Raw genomic sequence first — 25,518 nt, forward strand, 5'->3', positions numbered from 1 at the left:
AATTATGCTTACACTTTTAGTCACTGATGTATAGTACATGTATTAAATGATACTTTGAGGAACCTCAGAGCAAATGCAGTTTTCAAACACTATTTCTTTTCCTGACATGATAAACAATGCTGTGCATACTGGCTAATTAGGTCTCACTGAATTGACCCAAGAGGTAGTTTACCCAACAGCAGAAATCATTAGATCGCAGTAGTGTGTCCTGACATTTACAGTTGTGTATAAGTGCCTTCCAAAGCTCTCCTGCATAGATCATACAGCTGAGGATCATACTGCCATTATAACCAGTGTTCACACCCCCAAATCTTCATTCCTGTCTCCCACTTTCTCTTTGTTTTCTTTGCCTATAGCTTTACTGAAGTATAGCTAACAAAACTGTAAGCTACTGAAGGTATACAGTGTGGTGATCGGATGTATGAACATGTTGGGAAAGGGTGCCCCATTGGGTAACGACCACATCCGTCACCCAGCATGTTTACCTTTTGTGGGGGAAGGCTTAAGTTCTACTCTCTTGATAAACTGAAACTAAACGATACAGTGTTATCAACTTCAGTCACCGTGTTATACAGCAGATCCTCAGACCTTATTCATCTTAAAACTGAAAGTTTATACCCTTTTACTCGTCTCTCTTTTCCACCCCCTCCCACACCAGCCCCAGCAACCACTTTTCCACTGTTTCTATGAGTTTGACATTTTATTTTTTTAAGATTCCACATATAATGATACCACACAGCGTTTGGCTTTCTCAGTCTGGCTTATTGCACTTAGCATGATACCCTCCAGGTTCATCAATGTTGTCACACGAGACGGGGCATGTCTCTTTTTAAAGGCTGAATGATATTCCAGTGTGTATAGACACTACCTTTCCTGATCCGTTCATTCATCTGCCAACAGACACAGGTGTTTTCATACCTTGGCTCGGGTGAATAATGCTGCAGTGAACGCGGGGTCTGCCTCTCATTCTCCCACCTTGACCTCTTATCTTTCCAGGTAATTTAATTTAGGCTCCTCAAGACCTTCAATGCATTCTACTCTGCACATTTCCCCATATCCTTCACCGCCTGGCCTAGATTTCGGGGTCAGTCCGTGTACTCAGCTCTGTGTGAACACCTTCAAGCCCCACGCTCACTCCCTCCACCATGCTTGCACAGCCCTGGAACGAGTTAAACCCGGTTCCACGTCCTCTGTGAGTACTGACCGACAGATGAAGGAAAATAAAACAGGTCACCCTGGAGATGCACCTCACTTTAAATTAACCTTACACTTCAAGTGAGCACGCAGCACGACATTGACATTCTACTACAGTGCAATTAGCTTCCTCACTCTCTGAAGAAGCTCACCTTTTACTCTGCCCCATGCTTCTAATATCCCACACTGCGGTGACCTGATTTAATTAAAAAATTACTAGTAACCATTCCAGAATTTTACTCTCCCATCATGAAATGTCTCAATCTCCCCTGTATGTACAGCCGAACAAGCGAGGCCCCTCCTCTTCGATCAGTATCGCTCTGATTAGAGAACTTCCTCCAGCCCTGGCTGGTTTGGCTCAGCGGTTAGAGCGTCGGCCTGCGGTCCAGAGAGACCCGGGTTCGGTTCCCGCTAAGGGCACATATACCTTGGTTGCAGTTTGTCCCCGGCCCTGGTTAGGTCGTATGGGTGGCAGCCACTCAATGTGTCCCTTTCACGTTGATGTTTCTCTCTCTCTCTCTTCCTCCCACTCTATCTTTCCAAAAAATGGAAAAATGTCCTCGGGGGAGGATTAAAAAAAAAAAAAAAAAAGGACTTCCTCCAGTGAGCCAGAACACAGTCATTTGCAAAGAAAGGTGCCCCGCTCGACACTCTTCCCAGCAACAACGAACAGGTGCACCTAACGGCTTCATGTCTGCTCGGGCCTCTGCTGGCTCAATAACCCGCCCCCTCCTAAGAAGATACATTTTGCTTCCAATTACTGGGTTGTCTTCATCAGTATATACACAATTTCCCATCTTGAAGACAAACAAATCGAAACCCCAAACCTACCTTGAGTTCTTGTTTCTATCTAGTCATAGCCTCATTTATGTAGCAAATTCCTTGATAGAATATTCTGTACCCATCACTTGCTTTTTTCTCCTTCCTCAACCCATTTCATTCCTTGTGATGGTTTTTCTCATGTTATACTTGGCCTTCAAATTTGGAGTGTCCAGGGCCTGTCGTCTCTTTCTCCTCACGCACAACCCTCTCGCTCATCCCTGTCTCTCTCATATCTCACCCGAACTCATGGCTTTCAAAACAATCTAAATACTGACTTCTCCAAAATTTACATTTCAGCCCCAGATTTCTGCCCAAGTTTGTCATCCCTACACCCAACCTGTAACCCAGCATATCCACTTGTAGGTCTAAAAGGCATCTCAAACTTCATGTGGCCAAAACAGAACTCTCCTTTTTTTCCTGCATCTCTGATAACATCACTTACATTTGCCAGTTGCCCAAGGCCAAAAAGCTAAGATTCTTCCCTGATCTCTAAATGTCTCAACCTCGTGTAGCCAGTGCATCTGAAAGCCTGCTGGTCTGCACCTTCCATGCCCAACCCTGAAGGTCTTGGCAGACCCGCCTGGTCCCACGGCCCTCGTCCCACAGTGATCCCTCCTGCTTCCACGCTGACCCCTGCAGCGCAGCCTCGACCCAGCAACCAACGTGATGTTTTCAATTAATGTGAATTCTATATCTTTTCTTTATTCCCTCTCAAACTCTAAACCGGGGACTACATGACCTGCCCTGTCTTCCTCATCTCTTATGTCCTCTCTTACACAGGCCTTCATGATGTGTGTGGAATAGGCCAAGGTTACGACATTGAGGGAACTTGGTGGCCCCTGTCCCTGGAATGTCCCCTGCTACACAGCGACACAGACACAGCTGCCAGCCAGCGACTCGGAAAGGTAATTTCTGAGAATATTTCTCAGTGTCCTACCCTACCTCTGCCACACTGGCGTTCCTTTCCCTCGCTTATTTTATTTTATCACACTAATATCTATTTGAAATTTTATCTGATTATTCATTTTCTCTTTTTCCTATTTTACAAATTCTAACTGAGCACATATTTTGTAAAAGGCATTGGGTTCTGTGAGGCAGATCTAATACGAGTCTTTCACCAAAGAGGACACACAGATGGCCAATAGACATGAAAAGATGCTCAACATCACTATTTGTCAGACAATGATCACCTCACACCTGTCTGAATGGCTGTCATCAATAAATCAGCAAACAGGTGCTGGCAAGGCTGTGGAGACAGGGAGCCCCCAGCACCGTTGGTGGGGATGCAGGCTGGCGCAGGCACTGTGGAAAAGAGGATGGAGGTTCCTCAAAAATGTACAAACGGGCCCTGGCTGGTTTGGCTCAGTGGTTAGAGCATCAGCCCGCAGACCAAATGGTTGTGGATTTGATTCCTGATCAAGGGCACGTACCCGGGTTGCAGGTTCGATCCCCAGCTCTGGTGTGGTCATGTGGGAGGCAACCAATCAATATGTCTCACATGAATGTTTCTCTCTCCTTCCTCCCTCCCTCCCACTCTATCTACCAAAAAAAATATATATATATATCAATGGAAAAATACCCTTGGATGAGGATTAACAAAACTGCATAATGACACAGATATCCACTTCTGGATATATGTCTGAAGAAACCCAAAACACTAATGGAAAGAATATCTGCCCCCGTGTTCCCTGCAGCGTTATTTACGATAGCCAAGCTCTGAAGCAGCCCAAGTGCCCATCAATAGAGGGGTAGATAAGAGGTAGTAGCACATATACACAATGCAATATTACTCAGCCTTAGAAAAGAATGCACTGACTGTTACAGACAGGCAGGCAGGCGTGAGCAGAGCAGAGACGAAGGGCCAGGTACCGAAACGCGCCAGGGCAGAAAGCACGGGCTGCCTGGCAAGGGGCAGAACAGGGGGCACAAGCATCTTTCCTCCCCTAGCGTATTGCTGGTCACGCGCTTTAGACCCCCTGACCTTTCCTCCCTACAGATCACATCTAGGCCTCAGTTGCATTTCAGCTCCAGGCCAGAAAAGTAGCAAAACCAGACAAGTGACACCAAGCCTGACCTCAGGACCAGCGACATTAACTAGTGACCTCCTGCCCTGGCACCAGGACCCATCAGTGGAGACCACGGCCCTGAAAGAGAACACCTAGAAAGCTGATGAATGTTCCATTGAGACCCACCCCCATGACCTTCCCGAAGATTCCTACCTGCTGGAGAGAGAAATACCCTCCACACAAAGGACCCAGTGTGCGCACCCCCAGCCCCAACCACGCGGGACCACACCCATGCCATTCCCTTCCCCTTCTGTCCCCTAAGGGACCTCAGGAGACTTGCAGCCAGGGGAGCGATGGGCAGCAGCAGCTCATCCCAGGCTAACCCCCTGACTGTCTCCAGGCCCCCTCTCTCTGACTTCCCGATGAGCCAGAGCAGCCCAGCCCGGCTCCCCTGTGCTTCTTCTGTGCTCTTCCTTGTTTCACTGAGCCGAGTGTGTTTTGCCGCGGCCAGTGAGTTCTTGCTGGCTTTGCTGCACTTGGTCTCGATTGAAATCTTCCCTTCGAGAAGGCAAGAACCCAGGTCTTGACATCTCACCAATAACTGGCAACAGCATGGGTGGGACCTAGAGGGTATTATGCTCAGTGAAATAAGTCAGAGAAATATATATACCATCTGATTTCACTCATATGTGGGATCTAAAGAACAAAATTGAAACAGACTCGTAGACACAGACAGCAAACTAGTGGTTACCAAAGGAGGTGGGTTGAAGTACTTGGTTGAAGAGATGAAGGGACTAAACAGTTATACAACAGTCCTGGGGATGTAAAGTACAGCATAGTGAATACAGTCAATAATACTGTAATCACTATGTATGGTGCGGGGGTACTAGAAATATCAGGGGATCACTTGCACAACATGTGGTTGTCTAACCACTGTGCTGTACACTTGAGACTAACACAAAATAATATTGAATGTAAACTGCAAAATAAAATGAGGGGGAAAAAGACTGATAAGTCTTTCCTCTCATGGAACTGATATTTTATTTTATTTTATTTTATTTATTTATTTTTTGTTAATCTCCACCTGAGGATATTTTTCTTTTTTTCTTTATTGATTTTAGGGAGGAAAGGAGAGGGAGAGAGAGATAGAAACATCGATGAGAGAGAACACTGATTGGTTGCCTCCTGCATGCGGACTGGGCCCACAACCTGGGCATGTGCCCTGACCAGGAATCCAGCCAGTGACCTCTTGGTACATGGGTCAACTCTCAACCACTGGGTGGCACTGGCCGGGCCTGAGGATATTTTTCTATTGATCTTTAGATAGAGTGGAAGGGAAGAAGGGGGGAGGGGGAGAGAGACATTGTGATAAAGACACATCAATCAGTTGCCTCCTGTACAACCCCAACCAGGGCCAGGGATCAAACCTGCAACCAAGTACATGGCCTTGACTGGGAAGCGAACCCATCCCTGCGGTCTGCAGGCCGACACTTAACTGCTGAGTCAACTGGCCAGGGCTGGAATTTACATTTTAGTAAGGAAAGACAGCAATGAAAAATCTAAATACACAAATGCTTTGCACTTAGTGCCATGTGTTGCGCACAGGATGTTCAGTGTTCCACAGGCAGGTCTACCTGGAAAATGAGAACGCTTCCCTGAGAATAACTGACAGGCAAGCTGAGGTCTGGAGGACTCTGAGGCGGGTGAGGATGCGGACGGATGTCAGAAGAGTATTCCAGGTACCAGAAAGACTTGTTTTAAGGAGCACTTCCTACTGATTTACTTGTGCGTGTGTGTGTATTAACATGTATTTTAACATTTGCGACTTTCATGTCTGTTTCCCTATGAAGGTAAACCATTAAATCCTTAAATGCAAAGGACTTTCTGTTCCCTGTCTGGCCTGGCTCAGTGGGTAGAATTGGGTTTCGCATTCAATTCCCAGTCAAGGGCACATACCTGGGTTGCAGGTATGATCCCCGGATCTGGTTGGGGTACAGGCCAGATGCAACCAATTGATGTGTCTCTCTCACATAGATCTCTCTCTCTCCCGCCCCCCCAGCCCCCACCCTGGTCCCTCCCACTCTCTCTAAAAATCAGTGGGAAAAATATCCTCAGGTAAAGATTAATAAAAGTAACCAAAAGGACCTCTGTGTTCACATTGACCCTAAGATGGGCACGAACCAGGAAAGGTAGCAGGGCGGAGACAACAAAGGCAGATGAGGCAGGAGAAATAACCGGTTCTGAGGGCAGCCTCTGCTTTCTGGCTATTTATACTCTGATTTTTAAACTATAGTCGACTGACTTCAATTATATAAACAAACAAACAAACAAAAACAATTTAGTTGCGCCACAAAGAGACTGTAATAGTTTTCCACTCTGTAGTTCCAATTTTAGTAAAATTCTACAAATCTAGTATTTTAGAGTAGGACTTGAATATCTGAATTATTAAAAAGTCACAAAAAAGAAGAAAAGTCTCTAAAAAGTTAGCAACTAGTCTTTTTCTGCAAATGTATTCCCAGGCTGAGAGGAACAGTGTTTATTAACCACTAGAGAGGATAATAAATTAAATGAACAAAGAAAATGGTTTTCAAAACAAATGACCAGATTTTGGGGGTGGATTAGCTGCTCTTTAAGAGGAACGCAGAAGTACATCCTCCGTAATAAAGAGTGGCAACCTCATCCTTACCACGAATGCCAATGCTCTTGGGGGAAGCACTACTGGAGAAAAAACCAACTCCACTAATGGGACTATATTTTAGTCAGGAGAGACAGAAATGAAAAACCTAAATACACAAATGTTTTTCACTTAGTGCTATGTGTAGAAGCACAGGATGTTACGTGTTCCTATAGGCAGATCTAACTGGAAAATGAGAAAGCTATATAGTCCTAAGCAAATGATGGCACCTCTGTTCATCTTTATTCCCTCATCCAGAAGCAACATCATGCAGTTTGTTGCAAGAAATACATGAGTTAACTCTTTGAAAGTTCTAGCAAATGACAAATGTTAAAGAAAGGTAGGTACTGTCCCTGTCTGTGGATAGGCAGGGGTGGGGAGAGTAGGTTCCCAGCGAGAACAAAAAGGAAATGAGCATATTTTTCTAACGAAGTCAACGTGGGACTGTTGAAGGATGGCAGCTTAGACGAGCCCCCCTTTCTTATTCTATCACCTTGAAGCGAAAGAGCTGCTGCTGGGATGGCAAATAAAGAGAGGAAACTCTCTTTCAAAGAGTATTGGAGCTCGGCTGGTGGGCTCAGTGTTGAGGGTCAACCCATGCACCAAGAGGTCGCCAGTTCAATTCCCAGTCAGGGCACATGCCTAGGTTGTGGGCCCCATCCCCGATGTTCTCTCTCATCGGTGTTTCTCTCTCTCTCTCTCCCTTTCCCTTCCCTTCTCTCTAAAAATCAACTTTAAAAAAATAGTATTAGATAAATCTGGATGCTTACATATTTTAAAAAAATGTATAAATGAGTAAATAAAAGTATATGCATAAAACAGTAAACATTACTCAAAAATCACCACCATTTGCCACATACCATCATTACACTTTACTGGACAACTGAAAACAGAGATCTTACTTGGGCAATGAAGACACTGGCCAACCACTCCATCTGAGCTTGTAAACTATCACAACACAGGTACCTGCAAAGCCAGATGGACAAATACATAAATCAAGAAGTTTATTCTCCAGTGTGCTTGGTGATTAAGTAATGATTTCTCTGATTGATGACTTAATGCAATCAACATAGGAGTATTTCAGTACAAGTTGCTTCCGGCTTCTTAAGGACACAATATAAAAATAATAGTGTACATATTTGTACACTATTTGAAACACACTATAACTAAGGTTTTGATAACTGCTCAACAATGATCAGCAATATTTTTGGAAAGGCAGAAATGTCACTGGCTTTATAAAGTTCATGATGCGAAAACATCTTTATCCCTAGAAACTCCCAGCATAAGAAGAAAAACATGAACATACTTTCTTAACAACCGATTTTTTTAAAAAGGCTTTGACAGTCTCCATCCTTATGATTATAAATATTAATACCCACAAGACTCATGAAAAATAAACTAAGTGAAAAACCACTGCCTGTCCAGTAACACCTTTTGTTGAAAGCCTATATATAACAGATCTTGCCTCAAGATTCACATCGTGCCCTGGCTGGTTTTGCTCAGTGGTTAGAGCGTCGGCCTGCGGTCCAGAGAGACCCAGAGCACGTACCTCGGTTGCAGTCTGTCCCCAGCCCTGGTTGGTAGTGCGGGAGGCAGCCACTCGATGTGTCCCTTTCACGTCGATGTTTCTCTCTCTCTCTTCCTCTCTCTCCCACCCGCTCTATCTGAACAAAAAATGAAAAAATGTCCTCGAATGAGGATTGAAAAAAAAAAAAAAAGATTCACATCGTCCACTAGGGGAGCCAGAGTGCAAACAGAGGAGGTAAAACTGAGGGAAACCAAGAGCTGAAACTAACAGGAACAGCACACTTGGGGATGAGGTGGAGGTTGTTCCCTCTGAGAGGAAAATTTTGTAACTGGTGGGAAAATGAGAAAACAGGCATTGCAATGAACTATATTTTTTATATTCCTGTACAATAAAAAAAAAAAAATATTTGGGAAAAATGTTAAAATTTCTGAACTATTTTTGCTTCATTAGATCCTCATAAAGACCCTATCTCTTCCCATCACCAGGTCCAAGAAAACCCTTCTCCCTACAGATCATTTTACTTACACACCCAGGTGTACAGAATACTGTAGACAGGAAGAAGATAGACACAGTGCTCACAGGTGAGAGTTAGAGGGTTTGGGGGCATTTGAGCTGCGGCTTGAATGAAGGACAGGTGAGCCGAGCAGGTGAGCAGAGAGTAAGGAAGAAGGCTGGGTAAGGGGACCACACCTATTAAACACGTAGATATGAAACAGCAAGGTGTGTGCGGTGAATTCAAGAGAGAGGATTGTTTTATCGTTCAGTGAAAAGGAAAAGTCAAGGATGATGAAGCTGATGAAGCCCCTATGTAAGGGAATTGTACGCCATGCCAACAATTCTGTACTTTATCCCATAGGCGACAGGATTCACAGGAGAGTTTTCAAGCAGGAAAGAAACATGATACACTTTAGAAAGTTTCTTTGGTGGCTGGGTGGAGAATGTACTAGAAAACAGAAGCAAAGTCAGAGGCAAGGAGCACACTTATCACTCCTGGTGTAATCCAAGGAGATGGATGAAGGCATGGCCCTGAGGGTACAGGGCACCGGTGGGTCAGAGATCATGAAGGGGCATATTTGGTGCAGTCAGTGAGGATCGACACAGGCAGGGGAGAGATGACATCTAGCAAAACCTCTCGGGAGAGTGGCTAGATTCTGGTGACATCAGTGGAATCAAGTCCATACATGTAAAGAGCAGGTGGGAGACCAACATTTTTCTCGTTCTTATTCTTTATTTAAAACTGAATTTTGGCCCTGGCCAGTCTGGCTCAGCAGTAGAGCGTCAGCCTGTGGTCCAGAGAGACCCGGGTTCGGTTCCCGCTAAGGGCATGTACCTCGGTTGCAGTTTGTCCCTGGCCCTGGTTGGGTCGTGCAGGTGGCAGCCACTCAATGTGTCCCTTTAATGTCGATGTCTCTCTCTCTCTCTCTCTCTCTCTCTCTCTCTCTCTCTCTTCTTTCCACTCTATCTGAACAAAATATGGAAAAATGTCCTCTGATGAGGATAAAAAAAAGACAAAAAACAAAAAACTGAATTTTGCCTGCTTATCTCATAAGAGCCAGGATTCCGCACTCATAACTAGAGAGAAATCAGACACAGTTTCTCTTAAGAGGTACAGGCAATTAGGACACATGAGACTGAAATGGACCTAAACCCTGGAAGCAACTATACTGTCTTCCTAGGCTCCAGGTATTTAGTAAAGATTTTACCTTCACTCAGGTAAAACATTCCCTGTCTATAGATCTACCTGCCAAATCACATTATTCGTTTACTGACGTTTCCATTAATACCTCACATCCCCAAACTGCCAGCTGGAACTTACCAGAGATGTTTTTCAGAATAGGCTGTCAATCCCCAACTGCATCACATGGAAAAAACACAAACATATTCAAAATGATGAATTTTACAAGACTGAAAACAGGCTCGGCTGCTAAGGAGGTAGCATTTCATGGTGGAGAAGCATAACAGAACTGACACCCACAAGTGATGATTCCATGGGTGTGCTTTAGCTAGAGGTACGTGACAACTGTTGAGGGATTTGGCTACACATTTAAATATGCGGTGGGAAGGAGCCTTGTGAGGGTAAAGGGCATTGGGGAACATCTCTCCAAAAGCAACCTTGCGCAAAAGCAGATGTCTAGGAAAATGTCCAAAGAGAGAGAGAAAGAGAAAGAGAGAATGAGAATAGACATGCTGACACACTGCTAGTGTGAGAAATTAAACAGTGTGCCAATCGCAACACAAGTATATGTGTTGAGCTTATGAATTAAGCATGGAGACAAAAATGAGAACATTTTCAGAATCTCAAATCATATACAGTTCATTAAAATGAAGTTTCATGAGGTTAACTATGTAAGTAGACAATTAATTAGCTAATCAAAGTAATTTGTGATAAGAAAGTACAGTGTAACTCCAGCCAGGTGGCCGGTCAGTTAGAGTGTCATCCCATACACCAAAAAGGTCGCAGGTTCAATTCCCAGTGAGGGCACATACCTATGTTTTGGGTTTGATCCCCTGTAGGGGCATGTACAGGAGGTGACCGACTGATGTTTCTCTTTCACATCAATATGTTTCTCTCTCTCTCTCTCCTCCCGCCCCCCTTTTCTGAAATCAATGACCATATCCTCAGGTGAGGATTAAAGGAAACAGAAAAGAGAAGTACAGTGTAAAGCAAATGTTGGGTTGATTCAAGTGTTAAAGAGAAACATGATGTTTAAGAGGCGTCCACTTCACACTGGCTGGTTTGGCTCAGCAGTTAGAGCGCTGGCCCTCAGACCAAAGAATTGTGGGTTCAATTCCCAGTAAGGGCATGTACCTGGGTTTCAGGTTCAATCCCTAGCCCCAGTTGAAGTTGTGTGGGAGGCAACCAATTAATTTGTCTTCCTCAAATGGATGTTTCTCTCCTCCTCTCCCTCCCTCCCTCCCTTCCACTCTATCTAAATAAAAAACGAATGGAAAAATATCCTCAGGTGAGGATTAACACACATACACACACACACACACACACACACACACACACACACACACACACACACGGGGAGGCACTTCCTCTCTACCATCTATGTGCTATGGATTTACTGCAAGTTCAGCAAAGCACAATGGGCAAACTATAGAGCCGGGAACAATATGTTCTAAAAGCCAAGCATCAGGAGGCCGAGGGCAGCCGTCTGTCTTCCTGTGCACAGAATGGCTGGGAGCATTCCTTACGCTGTGACTGGGGAAGGAATGGGATGTGGATGAACCAGGTGTTTCCAAGCAGACAGGGCCGTCCGGGGACTTCTACAAAGGGGACATGCGATCACCCAGAAGCCTGCCTGGGATGGGGACACCCACCCTCCTCATCCACCCACACGGTTCTCTTGATCTGGAACTTCAGAAACTTGACTGAAGCTTAGTTAATAAAAAGTTAGAATAGTACCACCGGTCCCTAATTCCTTGAACAGACATATGTTCCCCTAACTCTTACAACCACCCTTCCCCTTCAAGCTTTACCTTGTTGGAGGTTTCATTTTCTTTTTCACTCCAAGATAAAACTTCATTGAACTGAGAGGGAACATTTTGTCAGGTTTGCTACTCTGTAAGGAGAAACAGTATGTAATGAAACATTCTATAAATATCCTTGTTATTTGCATTGAGTGTAATGACTGGGCTTGGAATTATTTAGTTCCTCCAATGTTTTATGAATGTAAAACCAAATTTTTAGTAAGAGTGTTTTGATGACAATGTTATATATTTAAACACATAATTTTGGATATATATGTATGTTTATATATGACTATTTAAATTCACATACACAACAATTCCTTACTCATAACACCTGGAACCAGAAGTACATCAGAATTAATAATTTTTCATCTTTTTCATATTTTAAAAATACAATTTAGTGCATATACAATGTTACATAACTCCACACACTACCGGGGTTGTTGGGGCAGCACCCTGTATTCAAATATATTCCTATTTCCATATTAAAATGAGACATTTCATACAATATGAGATACATAAAGGCTATAGATACTGTTATAGACAATGTTTATATAGCCCCCTGCCCCCCCGACCCCCACAATTCATATGCTGAAAGCTAATCCCCAGTGTGATGGTATTTAGAGGTGGGCCTTCAGAAGGTAATAGGTCATGAGGGTGGAGTCTCATGAATAGTATCAGTGCCCTTACAGAAAGGGGCCAGAGAGCTAGGTTCTCTCTTTTCACCAGGTGAGGATACCAGAGGTTGGTAATCTACAACCTGGAAGAGGGTCCCTCCCTAGAACCGGACCAAGCTGGCAACCTGACATCCAGCCTCCAAAACTATGAAAACCGAACATCTGCTGTTTGTAAGCTGCCCAGTCTATGCACAGTACTTGGAGCAGACCGAACTATCAAAATCTTCATGTTGGTTTGGGTCAAGTTTTGCTACCAAATGAGTTGTGACTGTCCATACTTTTTGGATTTCAGAACTATAGAAAACATATCGTGAACCTATATGGACACATACTGAACTATCTCAAATATCCATATGAATGAAAATTTTTCACTAATAAATTCATGAAAATAGATTATAAAAAAGAGTGCACATACAATTGCTTTAGATCAATTGTACATTCTCCATACACATTCTGGCATATTTATCTGTGATGAATATTTTTAAAATGTTAATCCTTGAACACAGACCACCAGGAAAGTTGTCTGACAAGCAAAACTTGAATCATTATACTTTAATTAAAAAACTAAATATCAAATCACATACATTTTAATGTTTATCCTTGGATACCCTGCAATAGATTTTATAAAGATAATAGCTATGGAAATAATTATTAACAGTCCCTATATCCTAAAAATTCTCAAGGAACTCTCATTTCAAACCGGTAGGCAGATAGCGTTTATAACTGACAGAGGGGCTGAGGCTCGGAGAGCCCTTGGTGCAAATCTGTCTTGCTACTTACTGGTTTGTGACCTCATATAACTTCTCGTGGCCCTTATTTTCACTATCCCTGTTTACAAACTAGAAATATTGACCGTCTCATAGGGTTATTATGAAAATTAAATGAGAAAGTAGCGAGTCACTGTGAAAGGCTTTGGTACAGACCAAGGGAGAAAAATGCTTGTCCCGGGTTTAGTCCGGTAACTGGCATGTGGCAAGCACACAGGAGATTGTGACTGTTATTGTACATTTAGAACACACCCACAGAAATGGCAATACAGACAGGTTACTAGGATCGAAGACAGTGCACAAAAGCCCATTTGGCAAATATGTAGCTCAAATCAGTGCTAAGTTCTATCAAACTTAAAACTCTTACTATGAAATCTGTTTCTTATGAAAACAGCAGCATTTGAAAAGGGGTGGAAAAGATGTTTATAAAATCAACACTTGGTTTCCATGGAGAACACAGGTATAGAGGATACACAGAGGAAAAGGTAAGTAGTAAGAGGATCAGGAATTATGCTTTGGTGACAAATGGCTTCTATAACAGCAATGACAAGGCCTGGAATTTACATGATGAATTTACTCCTAGTCACTATTATTTTTTGTAATAAATAGCCTCACCCAAGGCTATTTTTCCATTTTTTTTTTTTTTTTTTTTTTTTTTTTTTTTTTTTTTAGATAGAGTAGAAGGGATGGAGAGAGAAACATTGATATGAGAGAAACAAAAATCAGTTGCCTCCCAAACGACCCTGACTGGGCTGGGGATCGAACCTGCAACCCAGGTATGTGCTATGTATTATAGAAGAACAAGGATTAAGTCAGTCAATCTAATAAAGACCAAGGTGGGTGACCCATTAAAGAAAACCAAGTAAAATTCAACCTAGATGACTTGACAATCAGCTGTGAAGTTTAACATTTACTTTCACAAATATAAACCTAAGTTCATGAACTTTAAACGCTGATGTGTTCAGTTCACATAACCCCAGATTCTTATGTGCCTTACTTCTGCAGACTCCATTTTCCCTCTAGGGAAGAACTGCAGGAGAAGAAGAAACAGTGGCTTGCACCTGCAGACTCCCTGTGGGGTCTGTCAGGCGGAACGGTGGGGTAGGCGGGCCAGCAGGGCAGATACACCACCTCTGGACAGAGGCACCAGGTGCAGAATCCAGGGCTGTCCTGCTAGCTTCCTGCCTGGACATGCCACATGCCACTATCCTCAGAGAAAGTGAATATGAGATGTTTGCATAAAGTAGGAATGCAACTAAGATTCCTTTATCGCCATGAATGGAGGCTTCCCTGGAGAAACATACAGAGAAAGTGGTCCAAGGAGGAGGAGACCTCAACACATACCACCAAGAAATGGGGCCACAGAGCTTAGTAAAGTTGCCTAACAACTCTCTCTTCATAACATGCTAACAGGTGTTGCGAGTCTGGTCTTTCTCTGTACACTGCCACAACACAACATAGTGAAGCGCCACACACTTCAAGTGTGCAAGCAATGTACAATTCAAGTGAGTTTTATTATTCGATATAAAGAAATGTGGCTTGGTCCTTGCTGTCATTCAGCATTTAAAATAACGGCAAGGCTACTGCCTGAATCTTAAGGAAGTCGAGATTATTCTACACACACCCATGCGCCCACCACCCAAAACTGGATAGAGAACATTTATTTCTGTCATTCTAGGAAGTACCTCCCGACTCTGCCTCTTCACAGTTCCACACCCCAGGCAAGCACTTGCTAATTTCTATCACCATTAATGGTTTTGCCTGATCGTAGACTTCTTACGGACAGACTCATATGGTACTATTTTGTGTTGAGCTTCTTTTACTCAACAGGGATCTGAAGGTGCACTTGTACCCATGCTGCTGCATGCACTGATACTCACTTATTCTACTGCTGAGTGCGATTCCATTGCATGAATTCATCCTTCTTATATTGATGGTCACTTGGACTGTTTCCAAGTTGCAGCTTTTATGAATAAAGCTGCTTCTGAACATTCTTGAACAAGTGCTTTTGTGGACATAATACTTAGGGACAGACTTGCTGGGTTATGGGGTAGATGTACTAATAACCTTCTCTACAAACTGCCTAACATTTCAACACAGCGATTGTTTATTCCATCAGCAATTTATGAGTTTTAGTTAATCAACATCCGTCAACATTAGATGTTGTCAGTCTTATAATTTAGTCATTATAGTCAATTAAAAGAGTAAAACAGCATTTCAAAGTTTTAATTTGCATTGATTAATTTCCATTAGCTAAACTCAAGCAACTTTTGCTTTAGGGCATGACCCATACTCTCAGTCAATTTTATTGACTGAGATGCTGATTTATATGCTAGTTTATATAACACATATTAGGCTTTTCTTTAGAATTTTTTTTTTATCCTCACCCAGGGACGTTTTTCCATTTTTTGTTCAGATAGAGTGGGAGGGAGAGAGGAAGAGAGAGAGAGAGAGAAACATCGACGTGAAAGGGACATATCAAGTGAATGCCACCTGCACAACCAACCAGGGCCAGGGACAAACTGCAACCAAGGTACGTGCCCTTAGCAGGAACCAAACCCGGGTCTCTCTGGACCACAGGCCGACATTCTAACTGCTGAGCCAAACCAGCCAGGGCATTTTTCTTCAGGAATTAAGTCATTCTCTGCTCTAAAAAAATGTGACAGACATGCTCAGAAAGGCCATATATGAAGCTCTTTACTATGTTACCGAGTGCATTACTATCATATCCCAGAGGCTGAAAGAAATCCTCAGCCTCCTATGCATTTTGTTTACTACAGGCTTTGACTCCCAAGAGAGAAGGCTGAGAAAGGTATAAAATAAAAATGTTAATACCAACACAAAAATGTGTACATATTCAAATACTACACATACAAGTACCTTCTGATCCTTGTAAAGAATGAGATATCCATTTCGTAAAACACAATACCGATCTTGAAATTTATTTCCAGCCAGTATTTTAGATGGTTCTTCTTTGATTTTCAAGGCTCCCTCTTTGATATTTTCCAGGGCCCATCTCTCTGTAAATGAAGTACATTTCTTCTGTAAATTGGGTACATTTTCATTTATTTGGAATAGAATATAAAACATTTCTATATTTTCAGTTTTGATATTATGAAGTAATAACTTGTTTCCTATAATTAAGAAGCCTATGGTTAATTTCTGGGAATACAGCATGCCAGGAGTGTGTTGGACAAGTCACAGACCCACAGAATGGATTTATTTATATCTATTTATAATATATAGGCCTGCCCATGATGTCCCTTTAGTACTTAAAACATGGTTAGTCTCAATTGAGATGTGCTATACATGTAATATATACATCAGATTCTGAAGACAGTACAAAAAAGCAAAAAAAAATCTCACAATTTTGCAAGATTGATTACATGTCAAAATATTTTGAATATGTGAGTTTAAATAAAATATATTAGTAAAATTAATTTCACTATATATATTTAATGTGGATGCTAGGCAACTTAAAATTACATAATCAGCTTGCATCATATTTCTTTTAAATAGAACGTGTACAGGCAATGCAAATACACAAGTCAATAGGGAAACCTCTAGCAGAATTCTGACACAGGAACCCAGGAATTTCTAAGGCATTCAAGAAATTCCCAGCAATATGAAACAGCTAAGGATAACTAAGGCAAAGCAGCTAACGTAGAATATTTAACATCAATTATATTTCATATGCAATATTGTGATTGTCCCACACTTAGGAATTGTTTCAACTAATTTTATTAAGAAAACACTTTTTGGTAAGAATACCAAATTTGTATGTGCATTAATTTATCAATATATCTCCATAAATTTAACATGTAAACATTTATCAATATATCTCCAGTCTAAAACTTCCTCCTCGAAATCCAGACAGTAATCAGCAGCCTACATGAGAACGGAAGCACAGGGCGAGAAAACGCCGAGTCGGGTAGCCATGACTATTGCAGTGCCCACTCCTGCTTCCCCTGTGACACGGGAGCCCTGACCGTCCTGCAGACGGCAGACGGCTGTGGCCCTCACAGTAGATGATGTCCACAGAAGGTGCAGGGTGGGTACCACAGCAGGCCGGGACCATTAGCAACTTCTTGGTGTTAAGGAGATACAATTCTAGAATATTCATGCATAATTTCCAAAATTTATAAAATAACTTGAATGACTGTAGAAAGAAGAATTCTGTCTTCAACCAAATAATCCTTGGTTTGGGGAAAACCCTACTTACACAGAAAATAATACACAGATGTTCACAATTATAATTAGCATAAGAAAACACTTTTTTAAAAAAGATGAGCATGGAATAACTTCCTAGAAGAAAAACCCCCATGATGAATCACGTCACTGATGCTAACCACAAACAATCACAGGTCATCGACAAACCCACCCCCATTTCCATGATACCCACGTACTGGCCACAGATAACATTCCTTCAATCACACTGTCATACTAAAATAGGTTATTTTTAGGTAGTTTGTGACTTTCAAATAAATTCTGAATAACACTGCTAGAATGGTCTCCTGGTACAATTTATTAATATTGAGTTTCATAAAAATATTTTAAATGATATTTTAGCCTTGGACAGTTTGGCTCAGTGCTTAGAGTGTCAGCCTGCAGACCAATGAGTTGCGGGTTCAATTCTGGTCAAGGGCACATACCTTGGTTGTGGTTTGTCCCTGGTCCTGGTCCAGGTCGTGCGGGAGGCAACCAGTCCATATGGCTCTATCACATCAATGTTTCTCCCCCCGCCCCCACTCTGTCTAATAATAAGAGAAAAATATCCTCCAGTGAAGAATAAAATAAAATGATATTTTATAGCTAAATAACTTCTACTTAAATTAAAAATAACACTTTTACAATTAAGAGACTTGAAGGCATGTTTTTATACAATTGGAAGATAAGAGAAAAATTCACATTATATAAAACTAGTATACATTTTAGACTTTTAAAAATGTTCACATAGCCCTGGCTGGTTTGGCTCAGCAGTTAGAGCACTGGCACGTGGACCAGGGAGTCCCGGGTTCGACTCTGACCAAGGGCATGTACCCCGGCCCCAGTTGGGATCCTGCATTGGGCAGCCAATCGATGTGTCTCTCACATCGATGTTTCTCTCTCTCTCTGTATTTCTCTCTCTCTCCCCTCCTCCCACTCTGAAGATATTTGAAAACAATATCCTCGGGTGAGGATTAAAAAAAATAAGTTCATATATTTTACCTCATGTGATTTGCATGCAAATTTCTGAAGTAGGGAGTACAGGTGATTTAATTTAATTTCACAAATGAGAAAATTGTGGCTCACAAAGGTTATGTGACAAGGTGAGAAGGCAACATCACTAGAATCACAGTTCAGGTCTCTTAATATCAAAGAATCTTATCTTTTATGCTGAGACACTTCTAAGTAATGGTCACGATCATTGTGATCACCACCTAAACCACAATAACAGTAAACATCCAGGTACCTTTCTTGACCTCCTGCACCATTTTACACTGTTCAGCAATTTTTTCCCCCTAAAACTTAGTCCTTTGATGATTTCCCTGACATTGCTCTGTGTTTGTTTTCTTGTAACCTTGTTAATTGCTCCTTCTCGCACTAGGCCTCCCTTGATAAATCCATCCCTTAAAAGCAAATCATGGTAACTCTCTGCTCAGCCCGCTAATGTTCTTACTTTATCAAGTCAGCTGCACGATCCTGTCTTCCCAAGGCTAAAACCATGTCCATACAATACGCTTCACCACTTCCTTCGTTCCCTTCCGGACATCCGCCCTGAGCACCCTTCACAGACAAGTAAACCCAACACATCCAACCCAGAATTCAGTGCCCTACCCCTATGGCAGCCCAAATAGTAACCTCTGCTGTGCTCCCTTCCTATGCAAAGCAGGACACTGACTGTCTCTGTGACAAGGCAACGCTGACTTCCTAGGACGCGCCCTAACTACCTGAGTAGGTGCCCCTGCAGTCTGGTGGAATTCTATCAGTCACTTCCTCCATCACAAAGTGCTTTCTTCATTTATAAGTTTAAGAAGTTTACTCAACAGGTACTTGTAGTGGGTAAAATAACAAGATAGAGTTGTATAATGGAAGACTAAGACATAGAAGAAAAACGAAATAGGAAATGATATTTCCTTGACTGAGAGACATTCAAGTGTTAGAAAAGATGTCAGTGACCATCGGGCTGAACCACTTTTCTGTACTTGAAAGCTCTCCATGAAAATACACACCCTGGTCTACAGCAGTCATTTGTAGCATCCTGTGTGTGTATTTATATTCATATTTAAATAGTCTTCGTACATTTGGATTTTCTGTTCCTTGTGGGAAATGAAAACCCTTTAAGTTTTCCACCGATTTCTACCTGACACAGAGAGCTAACGGAACCTTACCAACTGGCTTTCTCAGTACCAAAGTACAGTAAGTCAGGACATTCATACTCTAGTGAACATCAAAGACGATCACCAAGTCCCAAGAAAACTTCCACTTGAAGTAAACTGGGTCTTACCTTCAACTTTTAAACATCTTCGGATCTAAAAAAGATTTCATGGGAGTGGCATGTGAACTATTTTAGCTAGACTATGATTTATAGACTCATTATATTTCTTCTGAAATTTACTTTTATTTTCCTAAGTCAGTTGATAGTGGATGGCTCAGCTTTCCAGGTCTGAACTTGCTGGAAGCAGGAGTGTTTGGAACTATTTGATTCTAAATCAAGCTTGATTCCAAAGCCTCTGTCTTAGGCAGCCATCGAAATGTAGAAACCCCCAGAGATGTGCATTCGAGTTACATCTTATGTCTTACAAGTATTCCACTTGTAAGTGGAATTACTCCATCATATTCTATTGGGGTAATTTTTAAAAAATTGAGCATTTAAAATAAGACTTTAGCAACATAAAAGTATTTACTCTTTAACTTTACAGAAGCTATAAAGTTATGCCTTACTTGTGATGCAAATGTTGAAACAACTCAATATAACAGATAACGATAAAAGATGGTGTAATAAGATTAGCTATGACAAAGTCTATTTAGCCACTTTAATAAAATTTTATACTCGCTACCTCAATGTCTAAGTCATAATCCACAGGGTGAAAAAGAAATCTGAGAACTAGCCTTTCTTTTCAAGCTAGTTAACGCCTCATTACAATAATGACAACGGCACAAAAATGTTTCTAAGAAATCAAATGCTGATTTTGAAAAGCACGGAATTGTTTTTTAAGTGGAGGCAACAGAAAATTCATTTACTCTAGTTTACTTCTATGAAAGTAAAGTATGTTACCTCATTACCTTAAATGAATGAGCAGAAATGAAGTGTTGGCTGAATCTGCATCTATTCCTACTATTATGTCTACACTTTCAACTGTTCAGATGAAGGGAGAAAATTAAAATCCCTAGCCCCCCAAACTTTTATTTGATAAAAATTCTTCAATTAGCAAGAAGGTGGTGAAAACATAATGTCAATCAAAAGTATATGCTTAGAATTTACAAAAAATAAATGTCACACAGTTAATGAAGTGTAAGTCATATATGTATTTGTATGTGTAGTTAGAGTTGGAACAGAGACAGGTGGACAGACAGTAAAATTTGTGGCCACGAGGTGTCAAGTCTGAGGGATCAGTGTCAAGGACGGGGTGTTGCTACTTTACGTTTCAAAAAATGTAAACTGAGAGAAAATGTGACTGCAACCACCATCCTTATCTCAAACTCCGCTGACTTCCATTTGCCACCGCCCACCCCAGGTTAGAATAAGAGAATCTTAGGTGAAAGAAATCTTTAACATTGTTCTGTTCCTGCTGTGAAGAGCAGTGTATTTCTGAGAAGACTCTGGTTTTTCTAACAAACTGACAAAAAAATCACATATCGCTTATTTTCTATATTTTCCTTTTAGGTCTCGAGTTTAAGGAGTAGTGGATATACTCAAAGGAACAATAATTCCGGAGTTGGTCACTGTGATTGATTTAGGGGATATTAGCCAAGACAGAGACAAAGTAGAATGAATATCTAACCCACCTAAAACCTATCACACAGTATAACCCATAAAAAGTACTTCTAAGTGCCAGGTTGCTACAAGATCCAACTACGGGGCGGGGGGGGGGGGGGGGGGGGGGGAGGGGTAGATCATGATTTAAGAAATTGATTTAAAAACAAACAAAAAAACCTCAGGCCAGAGCTGATTTTTTTTTTTTTTTTTAATCCTCACCCGAGGACATTTTTTCTATTTTTTGTTCAGATAGAGTGCGGGAGGGAGAGAGAGAGAAAGAAACATCGATGTGAAAGGGACACATCGAGTGGCTGCCACCCACACGACCCAACCAGAGCCGGGGACAAACTGCAACCGAGGTACGTGCCCTTAGCGGGAACCGAACCCGGGTCTCTCAGGACCGCAGGCCGACGCTCTAACTGCTGAGCCAAACCGGCCAGGGCCAGAGCTGATTTAAAAGGCAATCCTGAATTCACACCGAGGCAGAACAACCATAATGAAAGAGACTGTTCTACTTTGATAATCAAGCTCTAATTAAAAACATTTCTAAAAATTTTGTTGGCTACCAAACTAAGAAAAGTACTTAAAATATTTATTTCATAGGTACTTCTATTTTTGATCCAAAATATGTAACTACTAATATGAAATGATCCCATTTTTTTTTTTTACTGACGATGCTACTTTCAAACTCGACTCTTTTCATGCAGTGAGACCATTTATTGGTGGAAACAACTCTAATGGAGAGTATAACAAGCTGTATAACGGTCTGGCAAACTGAGGCAGGAACAGCACAGGGACAGGGATGCGTTTCAGCTCTGCCCTGGCAGCGGGATGATGGAGACAGGAGAGTAACAGAAGTAGTGCCATTTTACTCTGGAGAATGTTCCATCCAGATCGGGAACGACCACGTAAGCCTGCCCTCCACCCCTCGGCTTCTCCAGTTCCTACGCGTGGCGCTTGGCCCAGACTCGCAGAGGCTGGGTGCTTTCACAACAGGAGGACAGATCGTGACCCACGCAGGAGCCACCGGGGATGTGAGCTTCCCTGCAGTGCCCACCCTTCCTACCCAGGCTGTGGGTACAGCCAGCGCTCAGTGTGTCACGCTACCGTTTCTTCTTGTCTTTAATCAGCACAGAGATTTTACTCCGAGGCGATGCTCTCCACGTGCTCATCGTTACTCCACCCCCACCCCACTTCCCCAAATCAGCAGAACTGAACAGTGTCCGCGTTTGGCGTTTGGATTATTCTTCACACCTGCACAAAACCTTCCTTTATATCATAGCCTTTTATGATGTTATTTTTGTCTATTCATATTCACAGAGCCAGCCCGCTACCTTTCAAACAAGAGCTAAGGTATTATAGCTAAGTGTGGGTGTCAAGTATTTTGCAACACGAAGAATTAGGTATTTGAAAGAATACCAGAAAAAAATGAAAAGCAAAATACTCACCAGAAAAAGAAAACTTTACCAGAAAAGTTGACTTATTTTCTAGAATAAATCATGAGAACCTATTTTATATATGTGTGTGTGTGTGTGTGTGTGTGTGTGTGTGTGTGTTTATAAAGCCAAACTTGCGGTTTATAAAGCCACCCAGTCCACCGTAGTTACAGCGGCCGAGACATCATCACGAAGGCCGCAATTTATCAAGTTAGCCATGGTACAATTTAGAATTCACTGGCCTGTGGATAATAGCTGGAGAGCCTGCAGTCCTACTAAGTAGCAGGTGTACAGCATTTAAGAATTGTATCGATACCCCCACATTGTTTTTTAATTATTAGAGGACAAATCTGTTTTCAAATCCAATATTAGCTATAATCTGGGTGGGGCAAGTTACTTCATTTCTCTGAGCTTCTCTCTCCTAATTTGGAAAATTCAAATGACAATATAACTCACAAGGACATTTAAAAAAGTTTAAACGAGAGTTGGTGTGTTTAGAGCTCAGTAAATGATTAGTATGTTATTAGGTTGTTATATAATATGTGATTAACATATTAATAGAGTTCAGTTAATATACCATTAATAAATTACAATGGTTATTAATATTAATTATTTAGCTGTGGTAAGTTTCACCTTACAGAACCTGAATCCTTTGCTTTTGGGGTTATTTTATATGCAAAGCTGGCAGGAAATCCTTTTCTGACCTGTCAGTTAATACCAACAGAAAGAAGAATCACAGTTTTTAAATAAAAGTTTTGTTTTGTTTTGTTTTGTTTTTTTTGGTGAATCCTCACCCAAGGATATTTTTCCCATTGATTTTTAGAGAGAATGGAAGGGATGGGAGAAGGAAGAAAAGGGAGAAAGGGAGAGAGAGCGAGAAACATCGATATAATAGAGACACATCAATTGGCTGCCTACCGCATGTACCCTGACTGGGGCCGAGGATCGAACCTGCAACCAAGGTATGTGCCCTAGACCAGGAGTCGAACCTATGACCCTTTGGTGCATGGGCCGATGCTCTAACCACCGAGCCATGCTGGCCAGGGCATCAAAATAAAAGTTTTCTGATCTCTCATCCAGGCTCAGAGACTGTCTTACATGGTCCTGTGTGCTAGCTAACTTCTTATTTAACCTGACAAATATACATGTCTTCTCCCAGGTGGATGTAAGTATCTTTATTGGAAATGTTTTATTTTATACTTTTTGTTTTATAACAACAACAAAAAGAAAATTATAATAAGCAATCGATCTCAGAGCTTGCCTAACTTGTACTTCTTGGATACCCAGAGAACTTTCCTCACTCAGGAAGAAGGTTCACCTGCTACCTAAACATTAGAAAAACATTAAAGCATGGCAAAGGCCCTTAAACACATAAACCACTCCTTCCAAAGGCTTTACTTTGGCACCATCAGATTAGCCAACCACTACCAAAGTGTCGTGCTCAGGCACTTGGTTCTGTGCATCTACATGTTCTTTCTCTTGGACAATACTCTGTCACCAGGTTCTGTGGTTAGCTACTCATTTTTATTTTATACATGTTCAAATAACACTTGTCCCATAGTAATCATCCTTTAATCACCCAATTCTCAGTCGCAGTTGCAATGTGAAATAAGAGCACCTACCGTTATAGAGTTGGACTGTGTTCGTGGTTAAGAATCTCTTCACCACAAGGTAAGCAGAGCCAGGTTCAGCTAATGAACTCCAGCGAAGCACCTGCTCCAACACATTTTCTGTGTAGTGAAGAGGGCGCTCTGCAAAAGAAAACCAATCAAATAAAAATACATTAAGATGTCACTTTATATAACTATAATTTTTTTAAATCCTTTAAAAGTAGCTATACTCAACAATAAGCATAACCATATCTATGATACACAACAATTGCATTAAGACTATATAAAAGAGACTCTTAACACCTAGAACACAAGTATATAATAACATCTACTCTATAAACGTATCTGTGCAGGAACATTTGTTTTTTGCTCAACTATTTAAAAAAATTCACAGATGCTATCCTTTAGATAAAAGCCGCAGAAATGATGCTAACCTTTTGTACAACAAATCATTATCTTGCACTATCTTCTTTTGAATTTAGATAGCATTCTGGTTTGTTTATGGAAATCTGTCTAATGCAATGAAATAACTGTAAAAGGATTAGCAAAATTACTCTTGTCCAGTAGCAAGTAACAACATAAATTAATCCGAAAGATTATCATATTGCAATTTCTGATCAATAGTAGTGAACAACTTAATGTTGATATTCTCATAGTCAATTAATATAAAATTATAAAAAATTTCAACAGAGAACATATGAAAATAATCAAAATATACTAATAGTTAATCTAAGTTTAACTATGAGTGGAAACATAAATCAGAAACACTATGTGACAATATTATACATTAACTGTTGATATGAAGGAACAAAAACAAGAAGTTAAAAACATCTTAAAGATTTATCCTTGATAAATACTCATCCATATACATTTTGTTTTATGCAATCATATTTTTTAATGCATCAGAAGTTCTTAGCACAAAGTTAAACAGATTTTGCAATGACAATCAAATCCTCACAGGAAAGTTTTTAGCTGATCATTAATAAAATGCTACAACAGAAGCATATACTGGGGAGAAAAATTCAACCCTTTCCACAGTACACTAAAAACAGCATAAGTAAAACAGCAAGCACATCAGCTCTAACAGCAAGATGCTGATGCAGCTTTCCCAGGATCACTGCCACACAGACGTCAATCCAATTCTTTCATATCCTTCTAAAAGCACTTCAGCTTTTCATTTTGGTTAAAATAGGAATGCTAATGACAAACTCGACAGTATCATAATGTTGATAGTATCATATTCACGTACGAACCATGATTTTTTAATTGATAATAAAACCACAAATAAAGACAACCAAATATATCATATCCCTCTTCATACCAGTGTCCAGAACTTATCAACAATCCCAGGCCCACAAAAGAACAAA

At 41.2% G+C, this 25,518-nt stretch overlaps 1 protein-coding gene across 6 annotated transcripts in view; it reads right to left on the reverse strand.

The window, feature by feature from the left end:
* The window catches only part of ARAP2 (ArfGAP with RhoGAP domain, ankyrin repeat and PH domain 2), a 183,021-nt gene that overhangs the window by 7,024 nt on the left and 150,479 nt on the right, over positions 1 to 25,518 (reverse strand). For all 6 annotated transcript variants that reach the window (XM_036245273.1, XM_036245290.1, XM_036245298.1 and 3 more), the window contains 5 exons: positions 24,164 to 24,292; positions 16,026 to 16,165; positions 11,711 to 11,793; positions 10,041 to 10,076; positions 7,599 to 7,662 (listed from right to left, as the gene is read on the reverse strand). In XM_036245273.1, coding sequence (XP_036101166.1) covers positions 7,599 to 7,662; positions 10,041 to 10,076; positions 11,711 to 11,793; positions 16,026 to 16,165; positions 24,164 to 24,292 — 452 coding nt within the window. The remainder of the gene's footprint in view (positions 1 to 7,598; positions 7,663 to 10,040; positions 10,077 to 11,710; positions 11,794 to 16,025; positions 16,166 to 24,163; positions 24,293 to 25,518) is intronic.

Source organism: Molossus molossus, unplaced genomic scaffold (genome assembly GCF_014108415.1).
Source record: "Molossus molossus isolate mMolMol1 unplaced genomic scaffold, mMolMol1.p scaffold_m16_p_1, whole genome shotgun sequence".
NCBI classification, from domain to species: Eukaryota; Metazoa; Chordata; class Mammalia; order Chiroptera; family Molossidae; genus Molossus; species Molossus molossus.